At 42.5% G+C, this 16,788-nt stretch overlaps 1 protein-coding gene across 1 annotated transcript in view; it reads right to left on the bottom strand.

The window, feature by feature from the left end:
* The window catches only part of CRYBG1 (crystallin beta-gamma domain containing 1), a 141,348-nt gene extending 126,271 nt beyond the window's left edge, over window positions 1–15,077 (bottom strand). Inside the window, exon 1 of the mRNA XM_065401831.1 lies at window positions 14,839–15,077. Coding sequence (XP_065257903.1) covers window positions 14,839–15,077 — 239 coding nt within the window. The remainder of the gene's footprint in view (window positions 1–14,838) is intronic.
* Between the last annotated feature and the right edge of the window lie 1,711 nt (window positions 15,078–16,788).

Raw genomic sequence — 16,788 nt, 5'->3', positions numbered from 1 at the left:
TTTCACTGCACAATTCTCACTTCTGCTGTGTAATAAATATAAACAAGCTCTTGGTCTCCAGCAAAGCACACAAATATTTTTTGAGTAAATGTTGACTTTCAAGCAGGTCAATTTCCATTTGCCTTCCAGTTTTTTTGTTTGAGCTTCTACACTTAACTATGGAAGGGTCACAAACAAGATACATAGTAGCCATTTTGTCAAGGGCAGCCTAAAACAAATAATTATGTCACCAAAAAAAAAAAAAAATCCTTAACAATTTGCTGGAACAATTTGCCAGTGATTTAGGGTGGACCATCAAAACAAGGCCTCCACTTCTAAGATAGAGGTGGCCATATAACATATGCACTGATAATATTTTTAATTACACTTCCTGTGTATTAAAGATCATTCTGTTTTGGCCTCATGAAATACATACTATACTGTTCCAACATTCCATGCATACGCTCTGTTGTGTGTATTACAGGTTATTCATTAAATGACTCAGTGAATGGAGGATTCCCAGCCAGGTGTAAAATAACCCCTCAGCACTGGTGATTACTATGTTTCTCTTTAGTGTCAGTGGGATGCCCACTATGAAATCCCAAATAGCAGCAGCAAGAACATTAAAACAGTGGAAAACCAATACTATGCCACCAAAAGCTGCTCCGGAAGAAAATACACCCTGCAGGGAAGCTAGAATAGAGAAAGTTAGACCATCCTTAGTAGAGACTCCAGCCGCTTCAGATGATAGGCAAAAATGGCTCTTGATGACAAGCATTACAGAACCATATTGTCCTTCTTGATTTTGACTACAGATTCATAGACCCCAAGGCTAGAAGAAACCACTAAGATCATGTCTAACCTCTTGTATACAAAGGCCATAGAGTTTTTCCCAGAAACTGAATTAAAGCATACCTTTTAGAAAGATATCTAATTTTGTCTCAAAGACTCCAAGTGATGATGAGTCCACCAGTGTTCACTCTAATTTTCCCCACCCATGTGCAGAATGAATTTTGTTATGTGCACCAATATGGAGGTGATGTGTGACTGAACCTCCGGGGCCAAGAGGTTCGGCGTGTTGGAGGGGGCTCAGGGCTGGGGCAGAGGGTTGGGGTGGGGGTGAGGGCTCTGGCTGGGGGGTGCATACTCTGGGGTGAAGCCGGGGATGAGGGGCTCAGGGCTCGGGCAGAGGGTTGGAGTGCAGAGGGTGGGTAAGGGCTCCGGCTGGGGGTGTGGGCTCTGGGGTGGGGCTGTGGATGAGAGTTTTGGGGTGCAGTGGAGCTCCCCAGGGCTACGGTGGAGAGAGAGGACTCCCCCCCAGTTCTCTCCCCCCACAGCAGCACCTAGGCTGTGGGGGAGAGGTGCCTCTCCCCGGGCTGAGGCTGGGCTGGGCTGGGGCCGGGGGAGGGGTGCCTGTCCCCCCGCCGTGGCAGGTTTGGGGCTGGGGACAGCCGAGGGAGGGGTGCGTGTACCCAGCTGCAGCAGGTCTGGGCCGGGCTGGGTTGGGGCTGGAGGAGCGGTGCCTGTCCCCTGGCCATGGCAGGTTTTCCACCTCATAGCTGATGCTGAAAACAAGATGTATATCCTTTGCAGTACTCTAAGGAGAGATACTGAATCTAAAGATGATGATGCTGCATCTGACACAACCAGGTTGAGGGAATGGCAGCCACAACGCAAGAAGAAAGCTCTTGGATTCAACGCAAGAATCCTTGCCTGGACATCACTGTTTCTTCCCTGCATGTTCATGCCGTTGTCATAGCCTTGGCTGCAGCAGTCCTGAAGCTTTATTTTATTCTCATTCAAAACATTCATAAACAGTTCTGTCAGGCCTTTTCCAGTAGAGTCGTCCACAGACTGGAAACAGATAAAGTGTTCCTTTACTTAGATACAGCCATCCTCGTTGTCAACGAATCTTACTGTAAATGACGACATCTTTTCACTGTGACTAATGTTGGGAGTGCAGTTCATTATTACAACGTAGTACTTCACTTTGCCAAGCCACATCAATGTGTTATCAAGCACATTCTTTGCCATAAGGTCAATCAATTCATTTTGAATTGTTTTGCTGCAGTGATGGTCCATAGCTTCTTTACAAACCACTCGATGTAGGTGCTCACACATGACATCGTCATATTTCCCAAGGAGCTCCACCAAACTGAGGAATTATCGTTATGTTCAGGGAACAAATTATCCAGTGAGCCCCAGAAAGCCCAATTATTCTTTGCAAGGAAAAGGGTAATTGAGAACAGATGCTAAAGCACATTCCTCCAATTCTGGGCTTCTACATTAATAATGTTTTGTTTTTTTTGAGTCTGTGCATTTAGTCAGCTGGAGTCTGGACTCTACCTCCATCCATTTGGAGTAGGCTGTAAAATGGCCAGGTGACTTTTCATGTTGCTTTAGAGCATCAGCTAAGTTATGCCAGTTTATCATCACTCTTTTATGCCACCAGGAAAACTGGATGATCCTCCATCACTTTTGTCACATTTCCATTCCTTATCTTCAGGTAAATCTGCTAATTCCTTAGTAATAGGACTTCCACCATTTACACTTCATTCTTCAATTTCTTCTGCACTGGGATGATCACTGCTGCCTAAAACTTGGTCTATGTTGTTCTGTTTCAGATATTTTTCCATCAAATTTGTGCCTGGCTGCAAACTAGATTGCAATGGAGCTTTTCGCTTCCTATACTGAGCTCCTGAAGGCTTCTTCAGGGGCATCTTTTATTTTCTATTGGGGAAAACAGATAGTATTACAGAGAGCAGAAGTCTATGTTCTCCAGTCTGAGAAAGTCATCAAACATTATGTGTTAAACATGGCAAAAGAAGTAACAGTATTTCTTTTATGTTGTTGTATAGACGGGATATGATAAATATCTCTGGCATCTCATTATATATGTCCTTTATTATTCATTACTTACAATCTTCAAGTCTTAAAACACAAGTCCACTTTCATAATTACACAATAAAACAAGGTTCACAATATCACAGCTGGGCTCTCACTTCACTTCGTTGTTATATCTCACTGACTGACTGGTGATGCCCCGCCCCTTATTTACCCACGAAGGCATGACTGACAACAACATTCTAGGAGGTTTAAGGAAAATTTAGTTCTCAGAAAGTCTGGAAGGTTCCACGAGATTCTACAGAAGTCCAGAATACTCTAGGAGGTTAGTAAAAATGAATCCACATACAGAATACCTAAAACAAACATTCTATTTTCCCTTTTGTCGCTAACAATAAAAACAGCACCCCGAGCCCAGCGCTCTCCAAGCCCAGCATCCCAAGCAGTCGCCTGCATCGCCTGCCCCTAAATCCGGCTTTGGAGGAGGGTAGAGGGAGACTGGTTCTGGAGTCTGGCAGGAAGGAAGGAAACGTGAGTGTGGGAGTGACTAAAGGCAGTGTGTGTGAGGGTGGCGCTTGGTTGTGTGAATTGTAATTAAATACTACGATACAGTCTTTAATTAAAATGTACCAGGGGGCCAAATTAAGGTTGCACAGGCAACCTTAAATCTGGTATTTCCTACCTTCTGAGTGCTTGACTTTGCAACATTAATAATGTTCTTTTAATGTAGTTTTCTCTGTGTAACATTAGTATAACTTGTGTGTTTTCTCCTTTATCAGGTAATATGTGCAGATGAAGGGAGTTGGACTCTAATCCACCTCACCAATTCAGAGTAAAGTATTTTCATCCTATTTACCAAATGGGCTCTTTGGAACAGTGCATAAAAAAGAAGCAACGAATTATTACTTTAAAATCAGAAAGTTCACACGCATACTCACACATACGTTTGTCAAAACAATATTGCAAGAAAAACTGTAAGAACATTCAATATATTTTTGTACAGAGCCATAGTTCTCAAACATGAAAAAAAAAAGGAGCTTGCTTATTCAGGTAGCAGTCTATCTTGGCTAAAGAACATTTGAATTAAAAGAGAATGTTAACTGTTGCTCGGTAAGAACAGAATAAGCATAAAATGTTTCTGGGTTCTGATGTTATGCCTACTGACAAACTGTTTTCCTCTTGTTTTTTTCTTTGTAAAAGACAACTTATCTCAAATGTAAAACATGTAATATATGCTCCAGCCTCATTACAGCTAAAGTTTTGAACAGTCAGTCACAATAGATTAGACGTGGGCAAACTACGGCCCGCGGGACCATCCTGCCCGGCCCCTGAGCTCCTGGCCGGGGAGCCTAGTCCCAGGCCCCTCCCCCACTGTCCCCCGTCCCCTGAAGCCACGCCGCCGCACGGGCCGCACTCTGGCCCGCCGCTCCCGCTGGGCAGCATGGGGAGTGCAGCTGGCTCTGGCCAGGTGTCACGGCTGCGAGCTCCTCCTGCTGGTAAGGGGGCGGGGAGCAGGGGGTCCTGGGGGACAGTCAGGGAGGAGGGGGCGGTTGGATGGGGCGGAGGTTCTGGGGGGGTGGTCAGGGGATGGGGAACAGGGAGGGTTGGGAGTGGAAGTCCCGGGGGGCATGTCAGGAGGCGGGGATGTGGATAGGGGTCGGGAGAGCAGTCGGGGACAGGGAGCAGGGAGGGTTGGATAAGGGGGTGGAATCCCGGGGTGCAATTAGGGGTGGGGGGTCCCGGGAGGGGGTGGTCAGGGGACAAGGAGCAGAGAGCGGTTGGATAGGGGGTGGGAGTCCCGAGGGGGCTGTCAGGGGGCGGGGGTGTGGATAGGGGTTGGGGCAGGCAGGGAACAGGGGGGTTGGATGGGGGCAGGGGTCCCGGGAGGGAGCGGTCAGGGGATAAGGAGCGGGGGGGGGTTGGATGGGTTGGGGGTTCTGAGGGGGGCAGTCAGGGGGCGGGAAGTAGGAGGGGCGGATAGGGGGCGGGGGCCAGGCTATTTGGGAAGGCACAGCCTTCCCTACCCGGCTCTGTATACAGTTGTGCAACCCCGATGTGGCCCTTGGGCCAAAAAGTTTGCCCAACCCGGCAATAGATAGGGCTGGTAACACAGCCCATATAAGGTTGCAGGACTCTTTCCATTATTAGACTGATCCTCTTAAGTTTCTTATATTTTTGCCAAAATGTAACCATTTAATCTGAAAATTTCCATGCAGATGTCTGCATCAGGCTGATATTTAAGAGTAATGGTATAACCATTTTCAAGAATGTTAGGGGGAAATATGCTGTGTTTGCCGATGTTAAAAAAATTATTGCAGCTGTTTCTTTAACAATTTATAGAGTCCCCAGGCTTTGCAAACAGGGACTTGCAATTGGAATGGGGTGATGGTAGCGGTGAAAGGGATGTGATTTTACCATCCTTGTGAATATTTGTTCAAATTTACTTAAATTATGAGCATGAGTATAGACAACTGAGGGCTTGGGGAGGGCATTAGGTCCCCAAAAACTTAGGGATTACATTAATAAATAAAGAAAATAATGAGTTTGGAACAGAAGTTTGTTTATCTCACTTTATTAAAAGTGGACAAATTTAATCATGGTACAAAACTACTCAATGAAGTGATATTCAACAGCTATTATTTTATTTACTTCAGCCCTCCACATTTTAAAAAAAAAAGTTGTCTACACACCCGATGAGCCACTATAAAAAAAAAATCACAGCTGGTACATGCTCAGTAAAGGGACTTATCAGAGTTTGGCAGCTAAATTCCCTGAAGATTCCATCTGCATTGAGCTTGCTCTAGCCAGGGTTACAGGGACTTTCTCTACAATTGCTCTTCCTGGCTGCCAGGTGCTGCTGTGGCACTAGGCACAGGGACTAAGATCAGGGAGGTTCTTTCTGGTGTTTTCAATGCTCTCTCTGCTTGCACCAGGGAGTGCAGAGGAAGAGAGGGTGTACGAGCCCGAGGATGGGAGCAGCAGAGAGGGGAGGGAGATAGGAGCAGAGAAGGGGAGAGGAAGATGAGACAGATAGGAGCAGAATGGAAGGGAGGGCATTGGCTGGACAGTGCTCATGGAATGGGTAGATATTCAATATTTATTTTTATCTTTAGCGTTCAATGTGTGGCTCTAAAACAAACCATCCACACTCTGCACTGAATACAGACTTACTAATTTCTTTGGGGGCTTTTTTTTATAGTGCTTTCATCATAGTATCTTAGTTCTTTACAAACATTAATCAATCAACCTTCACCACACCCTGTGATATTACTATCCCCATTTTACAAATGGGGAACCAAGGCACAGAGTTTAAAGCCAAAATTGTTAAGTGTCCACTAATGTTGGGTGCCCAATCTGAGAATCCTAGGACCAGATTTTACAGAGTACTCAGTATTTTATAGCACTTTATATGCTGGGAACAGAGCTCCCATTAACCTGAGTTATATTTGCGAGTGCTTAGAACTTTGGCAAATCAGACCACATGTGTCTCAGTTTGGTGCCAAGAAAATGAGGAACAGACAGGGGCCACCAGTAAAAACTATGGTTTATATGATTTGTCCAGCATCATATAGGAACTCTGTGGCAGAGACCAGAGTAGAATCCAATTCTCCAGTATTGCATTCAATTACAAGACCATTTCTCTGCCTGCAGTTCCTTGCCTCATTCACCACACACCTTCCAACTTCTGCAACAAATGAAGCAGAGGTCCTATAGACAACAGCCTCATTCAATACACAACCATGATTCATTAATTCCTGGAGCACAGTCCTATCCTCTGCACTGAATGAAGCATGGATCCAGTGGAAAAATAGTATGGGATCATGAAATTCAAGGCTGTATCATAATGCATATGCACAAGGGGGCCAAATTAAGGTTGCACAGGCAATCTTAATTCAGGCACTTCCTAAATTTTAAGCGCTGGACTTTGCACACTTAACATTCTTTTAACATAGGGTGTTTTTTGTTTGTTTGTTTTTAAAATATACATAATGGATGAAATTGTACAGTATTATCAATACATTCTTCAAAGGAAACATTTGTGGGGAGGGAGAGAGCAACCTTGGTTAGAAAAATCAGTTTAGTCCCATACTGATAAAGCTCCTCACCTTCTGAGATTAAATCAACATTTTTCTTTTCTTTTTTTAAACTAGAGAAGTGTAGTATTTGAATTACATCGTTTCCAAAAGGCATATAATGAAACGGTTAAATCAAAAAAGGAGGAGTCTGGACTTCCTTGTGCAACTACAGTACAATTATAGTTCCACAGATAGTTGTCCAAATGTTGCATCTTCTCATGAAGAAAGAATGAGACAAACTCACTCCCAATACTGCAGCAAGCAAAAATGATGATTGTTTTAGGGGATGTTAGTAGTAGTAATTTAAAGCAACACAAAAATTGCCCCATCAACACAATAGGTGAAATCCTGGCCTCAATGAAGTCAATGGCAAAACTCCCATTAACTTCAATGGGACCAGGATTTCATCCTAGATCTGAAATCTCACCAACTTGCTGAAATGGTCAAGTAAGCATAAAAATGTGTTTGCAGCATTGACTAACAGGTTAGCAGCACACAGTACACAAAACAAAAACAAATATGGCTACAAGACTAAGGTAAAATGACTTACTGCAAATGACAGGGTATGATATAATGACTGCTATAAATAAGACAGAATTAGGACTTCCAAGGCTCTCCCTAGGATCAGGGAGCCACTGGGTCACTATTTTCTTGTGTACATTATGCTCCCATACTGAAAAAACTACAGATTCTTTCTAAATAAGTTCCGATGAAACTTAGAACTACAAAAGTCATATTCAAAGAGATATGGACGATTCCTATGTATGTGAATGGCAAAGTCCATTCACTATGTTTCATTTTCTGCCATCAAGAGCACGTTTTTAGTCATAATTTACATATATTTTAGAAAAAACAGTGTATACCACAATTTGATATTTTTGAACTAAAGAATTCTGAAGACACAGAATTTAGGAGTGAGATCCTGTTCCCATTCTACTAAGACAAAAGGCAAAACTTCCATTGATTTTAAAGGCAGCAGATCAGTTAATTATTAGAAATTATTAGCAGTACTATTTTTTAAAGTTCAAAAATAAATACCAAACATAAATGCCAATTTTAATTAAATAATATAAGTGAAAAGTATCATGCTCTACTTCACACTGGCCTAGTTGGAGCCACTGCATAACCTAACCCTAGTACAAATGAGGCATAGAAGCCTCTATACAAGGCAACTCTGCCCATGTCACCCTCAACCTGTGAAAGGTTACTGCAGGCTTTCAGGGCACAGACATCCTTACGTAAGTCTTTCACAAGAGGGTACATTTCACCCTTTATGAATTCAGTGCAATTATTACTCTATGGATGGCACTGAGTACTTGTTTCAGCTTGCCCCTTATCTTAGTATCTTTCTACAGAGACATACATTTAAAAAGCATTCATGCTTCACAAAGTGACAATGTCACACTATATTTGAGAAAAAAAAACTTAACTACAGTATTTGATTCTTGAGGTATTAACTTGACATTTTATCAGAACTTGTTTTTCTTTCCTTTATAAAGCAATATTAGTAGTATATTTTTATTCCTAAAGCACCTTGCTTATTTATGGCATGATTCATGATAGTTTATTATGTAGTTACCCCGTTTTCATTCTCAAATATAATTTTGCAAAGTGAATGTAACTAGTAACACCTTTAGATATTTAAGTCTGATCTTGCAAACAAAGCACATGCATAACTTTGTGCATGTGAGTAGTTCCATTGACTGCAACTGGATGACTCACAATGTAAAGTTGCACACACAGTTAAGTGTTTGCAGAATTGGGGCCATATTTTGTTATAGTTAGTTAATGCAATTAAGAGCATTACAGTTTAATGAAATTGTTCTTAGTAAAATTGCCAAAGTCTTGTATTATTAAAAATTCTTGTTTAAGATATGGGTAAAAGTCAGCTAGTAACAAGCCTCAATTAATCTATCAACAAAATGCTATATAATATACATACCCTGAAGCATGGTTCCCACACTTCTCTTCATACAGAAGTTAAAGCAAAGAATAGTAAAAAAAGAAGTCAAAGAAATTAGATATGGAGAAGAACTATTATATCATTTTGTCTCCCCGGCCAGTATAGAATTTCTCCATATAATCTACTACTGAGTTGTTGTTCCTGTCTGGGGTGAAGTATATTCCATAATCTAAAAGTTTCCTGATATTTGGCCTAAGTTTTCCTTTACTAAATTTCATGCCATTACTACACCTTAATTAACTGCTTTTCTCCCTGTCAAGCCACTGTGGGATGAACTCTTCATAGCTATGGACAGATGCCACTCTGCCTGCAAGAATTCACCACCTAGATGAAGACCAGCTAGATCAAGCTTAATTTAGATAAAAATGAAAGTAGTTGACCAGAAGGGCAAACAATCAGAGAAGCTGTTCAGATATCTGCCCTCCGTCTGCCCTGAAATTGTCAAGACACTGTTAAGTCTCTGATTATTATTATAATAATTTATCATCGTTCCTTGAAACTAGGGATGTAACAGTAGTAACAGCTCAACAACTCCAGCTTGACAAATGATTACATCCATTCCATTCGGACAAGACCCTTACTGCTATAATCTGGGCATTTGCTGGCTCATAACTGCACTATTATAACTCTTCAGATGAAATTTAATGTTGATAAATGCAAAGTAATGCACATTGGAAAGCATAATCCCAACTATACATATAAAATGATGGGGTCTAAATTAGCTGTTACAACTCAAGAAAGAGATCTTGGAATCATTGTGGATAGTTCTCTGAAAACATCCACTCAATGTGCAGCGGCAGTCATAAAAGTGAACAGAATGCTGGGAATAATTAAGAAAGGGATAGATAATAGGACAGAAAATGTCATGTTGCATCTTGAATACTGTGTGCAGATGTGGTCATCCCATCTCAAAAAAGATATACTGGAATTGGAAAAGGTTCAGGAAAGGGCACCAAAAATGATTAGGGATATGGAACAGCTTCCGTATGAGGAGAGATTAATAAGACTGGGACTTTTCAGCTTGGAAAAGAGATGGCTAAGGGGAGATATGATTGAGGTCTATAAAATCATGACTGGTGTAGAGAAAATAGATAAGGAAGAGTTGTTTACTACTTCTCATAACACAAGAACTAGGGGTCACCAAATGAAATTAACAGGGAGCAGGTTTAAAACAAACAAAAGGAAGTATTTCTTCACACAACACACAGTCAACCTGTGGAATTCCTTGCCAGAGGATGTGGTGAAGGCCAAGACCATAACAGGGTTCAAAAAAGAACTAGATAAATTCATGGAGGATAGGTCCATCAATGGCTATTAGCCAGGATGAGCAGGAATGGTGTCCCAGCCTCTGTTTGCTAGAAGCTGGGAATGAGCGACAGGGGATGGATCACTTGATGATTACCTGTTCTGTTCATTCCCTCTGGGGCACCTGGCACTGGCCACTATCGGAAGACAGGATACTGGGCTAGATGGATCTTTGATTTGACACAGTAGAGCCTTTCTTATGTTCTTATGTTCATATCTACTGCTGACAATCAGGGCCAGACAAAAACTTCAGAGAGTGCAGTGTCTGTTGGCCCATTTATCAATATTGTCAAACAATCACAACACCAAGGCAACATGATTTCCATTGGCTCCCTGTCTACTTTTGAGTCCATATTAAGGTCCTGGTCCTGATTTTTAAAGTCTTCAGCGTGTTGGGATCAGTCTTCCCTGGAAACCACTCCTTCAATTGAGACCCAGAGAGACTGCTAAACAGAGTGGGAAATATGCATTTTTGGGGAGGTGGAGAGCAGATGTTCTCAGGAAAGGGGCCCTCTCTATGGAACTCCCTACTCAGTGAGAGCTGATTGAGCCCACGCCCAACCATCTTCAGATTTGATTGCAAAACTCACCCTTTTTGCACTGACACTTCCTCAATAACAGAAACTAAAGAACATCAGAGAAGAGAAAAAGAGGGTTCAGGCAGCCAAAGAGAGAAAAAAAGGGTACCTTAGGGATTCAGTGTTATGCTACTATAAATTTCTATATTTCAGCACCTGATTGCTAAAAAGATGGATACCTTGCAAATACCCCAGCAAAACTTTTTTTGTGATCATATCCTTGCAGACAATTGTATCTACCTCCCCATATCATCATTCAGCAAGGATAAACACAAAATACATAAATGTTAATTATTCCAAATAAAGTTTCTTTTAAATTGCAGAAGCATGAAGCATGACAGAAGTAATGTATATTGAGCATGTATTTTCTAATTAGCATCTGCCTCCTGAACCATGAATAGTGAATCATTAGACCAATTATTATACTAGCCTGTATTATCAGTCTAAATTGATTAGTTGCATTTTCCAATGATAGTTAATATAGATTAAGGAAAATTCATTTTTGTCACTATTTCTAGATATAACTCTCTGTCACAGTATAGATATTTCTGTTACCCTCTGCTCCAACCAATTTCAGAGATGGAATTCTATAATCACCTCTCTAAAAATATGGTCACTTTTGCCATCCAATGTCCAACAGTTGGCAACCCTATCATCCTCCCTTGGGTATGTACCCTCCACACTTGCAGTAATTCCAACTAAATGTAGATTTCTTAGTATAGCCTGGTTTGCTAACATTTCCATTCTTCTTCATACACAATAAGAATTATTGTTCTCTAGCATTTTTTCCATTCCAGCTTCTTCTGAACTGGTACTATCTGACCCAGCCGTGTCACACATCCACTTCTGTAGCTGTCCTCTCCTTACCAGAGATAACAAGAGTCATTGTTGTGAAGATAGTCCAGGGAAGATTTGATCAGGTTTTTCTGACTTAATCTTAGAAGTCCAATAGTAAAGGAAGTAGGAGGCCAAGACAATGTTGAGGCACAATATTCTGCAGTAGCAGCCTCGAGTTTAAAGAAATCCAGATCTTTTAGTCCAACTTGGAAGCTGCTACACAGCTTGGGGGAAGGGATAGCTCAGTGGTTTGAGCATTCACCTGCTAAACCCAGGGTTGTGAGTTCAATCCTTGAGGGGGCCACTTAAGGATCTGGGGAAAAATCAGTACTTGGTCCTGCTAGTGAAGGCAGGGGGCTGGACTCGATGACCTTTCAAGGTCCCTTCCAGTTCTAGGAGATAGGATATCTCTATTTATTTAAGATAGACAATCTCTTAGTAAGAAAAAATGATAGCTAACCAAAAATCATCAAAAAACAAAACCATTTTCCATATCCCGACTGTGCACAGCTATAACATGCCCTGCAACTTCCACTTCAACTAAACTAGATTTAAAAGCAAACTTCCCATGCTCATTTTGAATAGGTACCTTTGGACATCAAGCCTTCAGATTTGTAATTAATTGGATGAACATCTGTCCCATAACAAAATGTGACTGTTTGTTAAGCGCTTCAAATTTTGAAAATGAGCTCTATTTAACATATACATTAATTTAGGTTATAAAGTCTTCTTTTGGCCTACTGTGGATACACCTTTCATGGCTAACCAACGAATTTAATAAGAATCAGGTGCTTGCACAAAATATATTGAAAAGCAATGTTATAACTGAGACAGATTGTACAATACAATACTCCTTTGAGAAAACATAATTTTGAATGGCGTAACCTAAAATGTACAAAAATTTCCTTGCTCCATTTCCCACACACACACACACACACCCTTTTTTTTTTTTTGGTTGTGATGATACAAAATTACAGGTTAATGAGACAAGTATTTAGATTCTTCTAAGAAGGCCAATTTCATTCAGGAAGTGATGCAGACATAAACATGTATATTTCTATTAAAAATGTTTACAAATATCCTTCCTAGTAGCTCTGCTATAACAAGGGGCATAATCTGTCCCACAATGCAGTCAATAGAAAAATGACTAGCCCTAGGAACAGAAAACAAAAAGCTGTGCTTTTGTGTGATATTTATAAACCTGTCATTTTCAAAGTCTAGTAATTACTGGGTTTTGTTCATACTTTGTCATTACCGAGTCCCATATTCATTATGCAGGCAAAACTCCCACTGACATTGTCAGGTGTATGAAATTGGGACCTAACTGTTACAATGTTTCTACTTTTTAATCTCATCTGTTTATTTTCTTTGGGCTTCGTATTGGTACCCGCAAACCTATTACCTGAACACCTCCGATAGCAAGGGACCTTCAGTACTTCACTGAGTCTTTGACTCTTCTTACCCTGGTTATAAAAAGCTGTATTTGGGATTCTGCCTTTTGGGGGCGGGGAGGAAATAGAGTATGTGTTGTTTTAAGTGTCCCATCAAGGAACATCGAGTTGAATTTGGCTGTCAAACAGGATTATAAAACACATTTTCTATTTCAATCATTCTGCAAGGGACTTTTTAATATTTGTACAAAAATATGAAAAATATTTAAAGTTGTCCCATATACACATTGAAATGCAAACAGCTGTAGTCAATATTTTTAATGGGTACACTTGACTACCATTAATTTTGTAAATATTATATACACCCAAAGACATATTCCTCCCAGATATAAACATTTCTCAAATTTTGAATGATCTATAATTGAGAAATGTATATTTTACTTTGGGCACTTTTGAATCCACATAACACTAACACTACTGATTCTCTACTGCCTAGACTTTGCTGTTCAGATAAGCTCCAGGTCTGAAATGTATTGTCTGGAGCACTCACCCAAATTTGCTGTAACCACCCATGAATTCATTAAATATATAAAGGGCCTGATTTTCAATTACCCTACAGCTCCAGCAGCATAAAGGGTCTGCAAGTGACGCCAAGAAAGATATCCATCATAAATATGGCTGGAATATACCGCACTCTGGCTATTCTACAATGGCAGGAGGGCAGCCCTCTGAGGGGTGTTGGAGCCCTCTGACTTAACCGGGGGCTGAAAATATGGGGAAAATGCCATGGAAAAAAGTTTTAAAGCTCCTTTTCCTTCCTTCCACATTTCTGTGCTGAGACCAGGAGTGGAGAAAGAACATGGACCAAGTCAACGACTATTATGGCAGCTACTGAAAAGACATCATGTGCATTTTATGAACTTCTTTTTACCCAGGAAGTTTCTTTCTGCCTCAGGACAGGGTGACTGTTACTTATGCCCAATAATACGTTTATTGATTTACACACAAAACATGTTGACATTATCAGTCCTTGCTTCTATGCAAAGGATTATTGAAAGTAAGCAACTATCTTTCAGCTAAACATTCTCTTTTAGAAACAAAAAGCTTAAAATTGTACATGACTTGATGAGTTGTGTTCTGGGTTTCAACAACATGACTCAGATCCAAGGAAAGCCAGCTGTATTTGTAAATGTGAATATTGTGCAAACAAATGCTCTACCCCTCACCTGTTAACAGTCTTTTGAGACTACAACACCCACTTAAGTAGTTCCCCAATGATTTGGCTGAAATGTGTTTAGTCCATTTACTGTGGGAAATACATCGATTTCCACGTCAAAGTAAGCACCTGCACATCTCAGGCATGTGTGTTTCAGGTACGTGTACACACACACACTCTCTCCCCCAGGCAGTTCAGTATTAAGAGGGGGACCAAAACTGGACTTAACTTTTCACAACGGTAGAGTTTTGCTTGACCAAACTAGCGGTGGTTCAGACCTGGTCCTGCCTGAGGATGGTAAATGGGTCCTGTTTTGGCTCATCTCTAATTCCTTCCAAGGTTCAAGGATATGAAGCCTGTATGTGGCAAATCACTTCCATCCGTGGGACCGGATGGCGAGGGACATAAGGGGGGCTCCAACGTCAGCCTCTCTGCCCGTGCCAGTCTCTGGACTGGAGGCGGCACCGTGCCTCATTTGGGGTCGCTGGTCCGCAGGGGACAGGCAAAGACCCTGAAGCGGGGCGGGCTGCGCTGCGCTCCGGGGAAGGGGGCGGCTGCCCAGGTAGGAGCCCAGCAGGTTTCGGAGAGAGGGGAGCCGCCGCGGGGAATGGGAGGCAGAGCAGGACGCGAAGTGAACGGGGGTTGTTACCTGGTTGTGGAGGTCCCAGGAGACAAGGACATGCAGCCGCCCCCTTCTCCCGGCTGCTTCTTCTTCTTCAGGCGCCAGTGGCTGAACGCTGAGCGCTTCTTGGGCTCCCCCTCCGGGAGGCTGCTGCTCCCGACCTGCCGCCGGGGGGACGGCGTCTCCGCGCCCATCTCCGGCTCCGAGTCCTCAGACTCGCTCCAGTGGAAGAGCTTCCCGAACCGCTTGAGCCCCCGCTTCTCCATGCCGAGCGCTGCTGGAGCGGCGGCGGGCGGGCGGGCAGGGAACTCGCCAGCGAATGAGGGAGCTGGAGCCAGAGCCCGGTGCCTTAGCGCAGACAGTGGGAGGCGCAGCACCCCCTGGGGACCAGCCGTGGGCTGTCCCAGGACCTCCTACCTTCACCTAGCAGCAGCTGATGCTGCAAATCCCTCCCTCTTCTCCCAGTCACTGGGGTTCCCAACTTTCCCGCGGCGCGGAGCGAGCTGCAACGATTTCCTGATTTTTTTGATTGTTTGTTCCCTCCTCCCTCATCTCAAATCATCACCGTCAATCCCTCCCCTCTAAGAAAGCAGCACAGTGGCAAGGCCACCGTATATTGCACAGGAAGGGAGAGGTTTGCATTACCCATGTCCAGGGTGCAAATTATACATTATCATGTTGTTTTCTGCTGAGCCCGGTTGCCCAGGGCCCTGTGTCACTCGCTTATGCAACGCTTGCTCAGTCACCTTGCTCCTCCATTGCAGGCACAAGGTACGTTTCTTCCACTCAAGAAAAAGAGATTTGGCTCGACAGTAGGAGGGAAGCATTGAAGATAGCAAATAATAAGACTGCCACATCATTTGTCACCTTTGAGATTCATTTATCATCTAATACATTAGACAATGCTTCAGGCTGATGGGAACTATAACTGTCCAACAGACATAGCTATTTTTTAACATTGGCCAACATTTTTGAAGTCACCAGGCCTAAATATAACTGTCCGCATCTAAATGTTAAGTGGCCTGATTTTCAAATGCAAAATGGCCAAAATTCATTCAGATTTGTGGGTACTCAGCACTTCTGAAAATGAAGCTACAGGTCTGTCGCATCTTACGCGCATTTAACATGCGTGAATTCAGCTTTACGCGGTCGGCAACAACAAAAAAAGAGAAAAATAACAATTTAAATACTGTTCCCGTAGTGCGGGCAATTCCGCCCACCATTACATTCAATGTAATTTTGACTATACGCGGTTTCCGCTTTATGTGCTGACCGTGGAACGTAACCCCAGCATAAGATGAGACAGACCTGTACTTATATTCTGGTGCCTAAATATGGAGTTAGGGCCCTAATTTTAGTTAGAAAATTTTGGTCATTTTCTTTTAGAAATAATTTTATGAATACCATTAGATACCATGCTGACTAGGGAAAGCCACAGATATTAGTTATTTATTAACATTAAAATTATGGTCAGGTCTCATATTGACAGTCTTGACATTTATATTCATGAACAAAGTCAGTCTAGATTTTATCTAAACCAATTTAGTTTTGGAATGGTTACATTTATTTAATTAATTTCAAAGAAAGAGCATGCAACAAATAGATCCCGTTCTCAAACTTCATTGCACCACAACCCTCTTCTGAGAACAAAAATGACTACATGACCCAAAGGGGGGGACCAAAGCCTGAGCCCACCCTAGCCCCGCCGCCCCGGGTTGGGGCCAAAGTCCAAGCCCCACTACCCTGGGTGGGCGGAGTGAAGAGGAAGCCAAAACCCAAGGGCTTCAGCCCTGGGCGGGTGGCCTGTAACCTGAGTCCCACCACCCAGGGCTGAAGCCTTTGGGCTCCAGCCCTGGATGATGGTGCTCAGGCCCCAGCAAGTTTAATGCCAGCCCTGATGACCCCATTAAAATGGGGTCAGGACCCACTTTGGGGTCGGGACTCACAGTTTGAGAACTGCTGGATTAGAGATCAGTA

This window comes from Emys orbicularis, chromosome 3 (genome assembly GCF_028017835.1).
Source record: "Emys orbicularis isolate rEmyOrb1 chromosome 3, rEmyOrb1.hap1, whole genome shotgun sequence".
NCBI lineage: Eukaryota > Metazoa > Chordata > Testudines > Emydidae > Emys > Emys orbicularis.
Note: the sequence above shows the minus strand (reverse complement) of the source record. Positions and strands in the feature narration are given on the sequence as shown.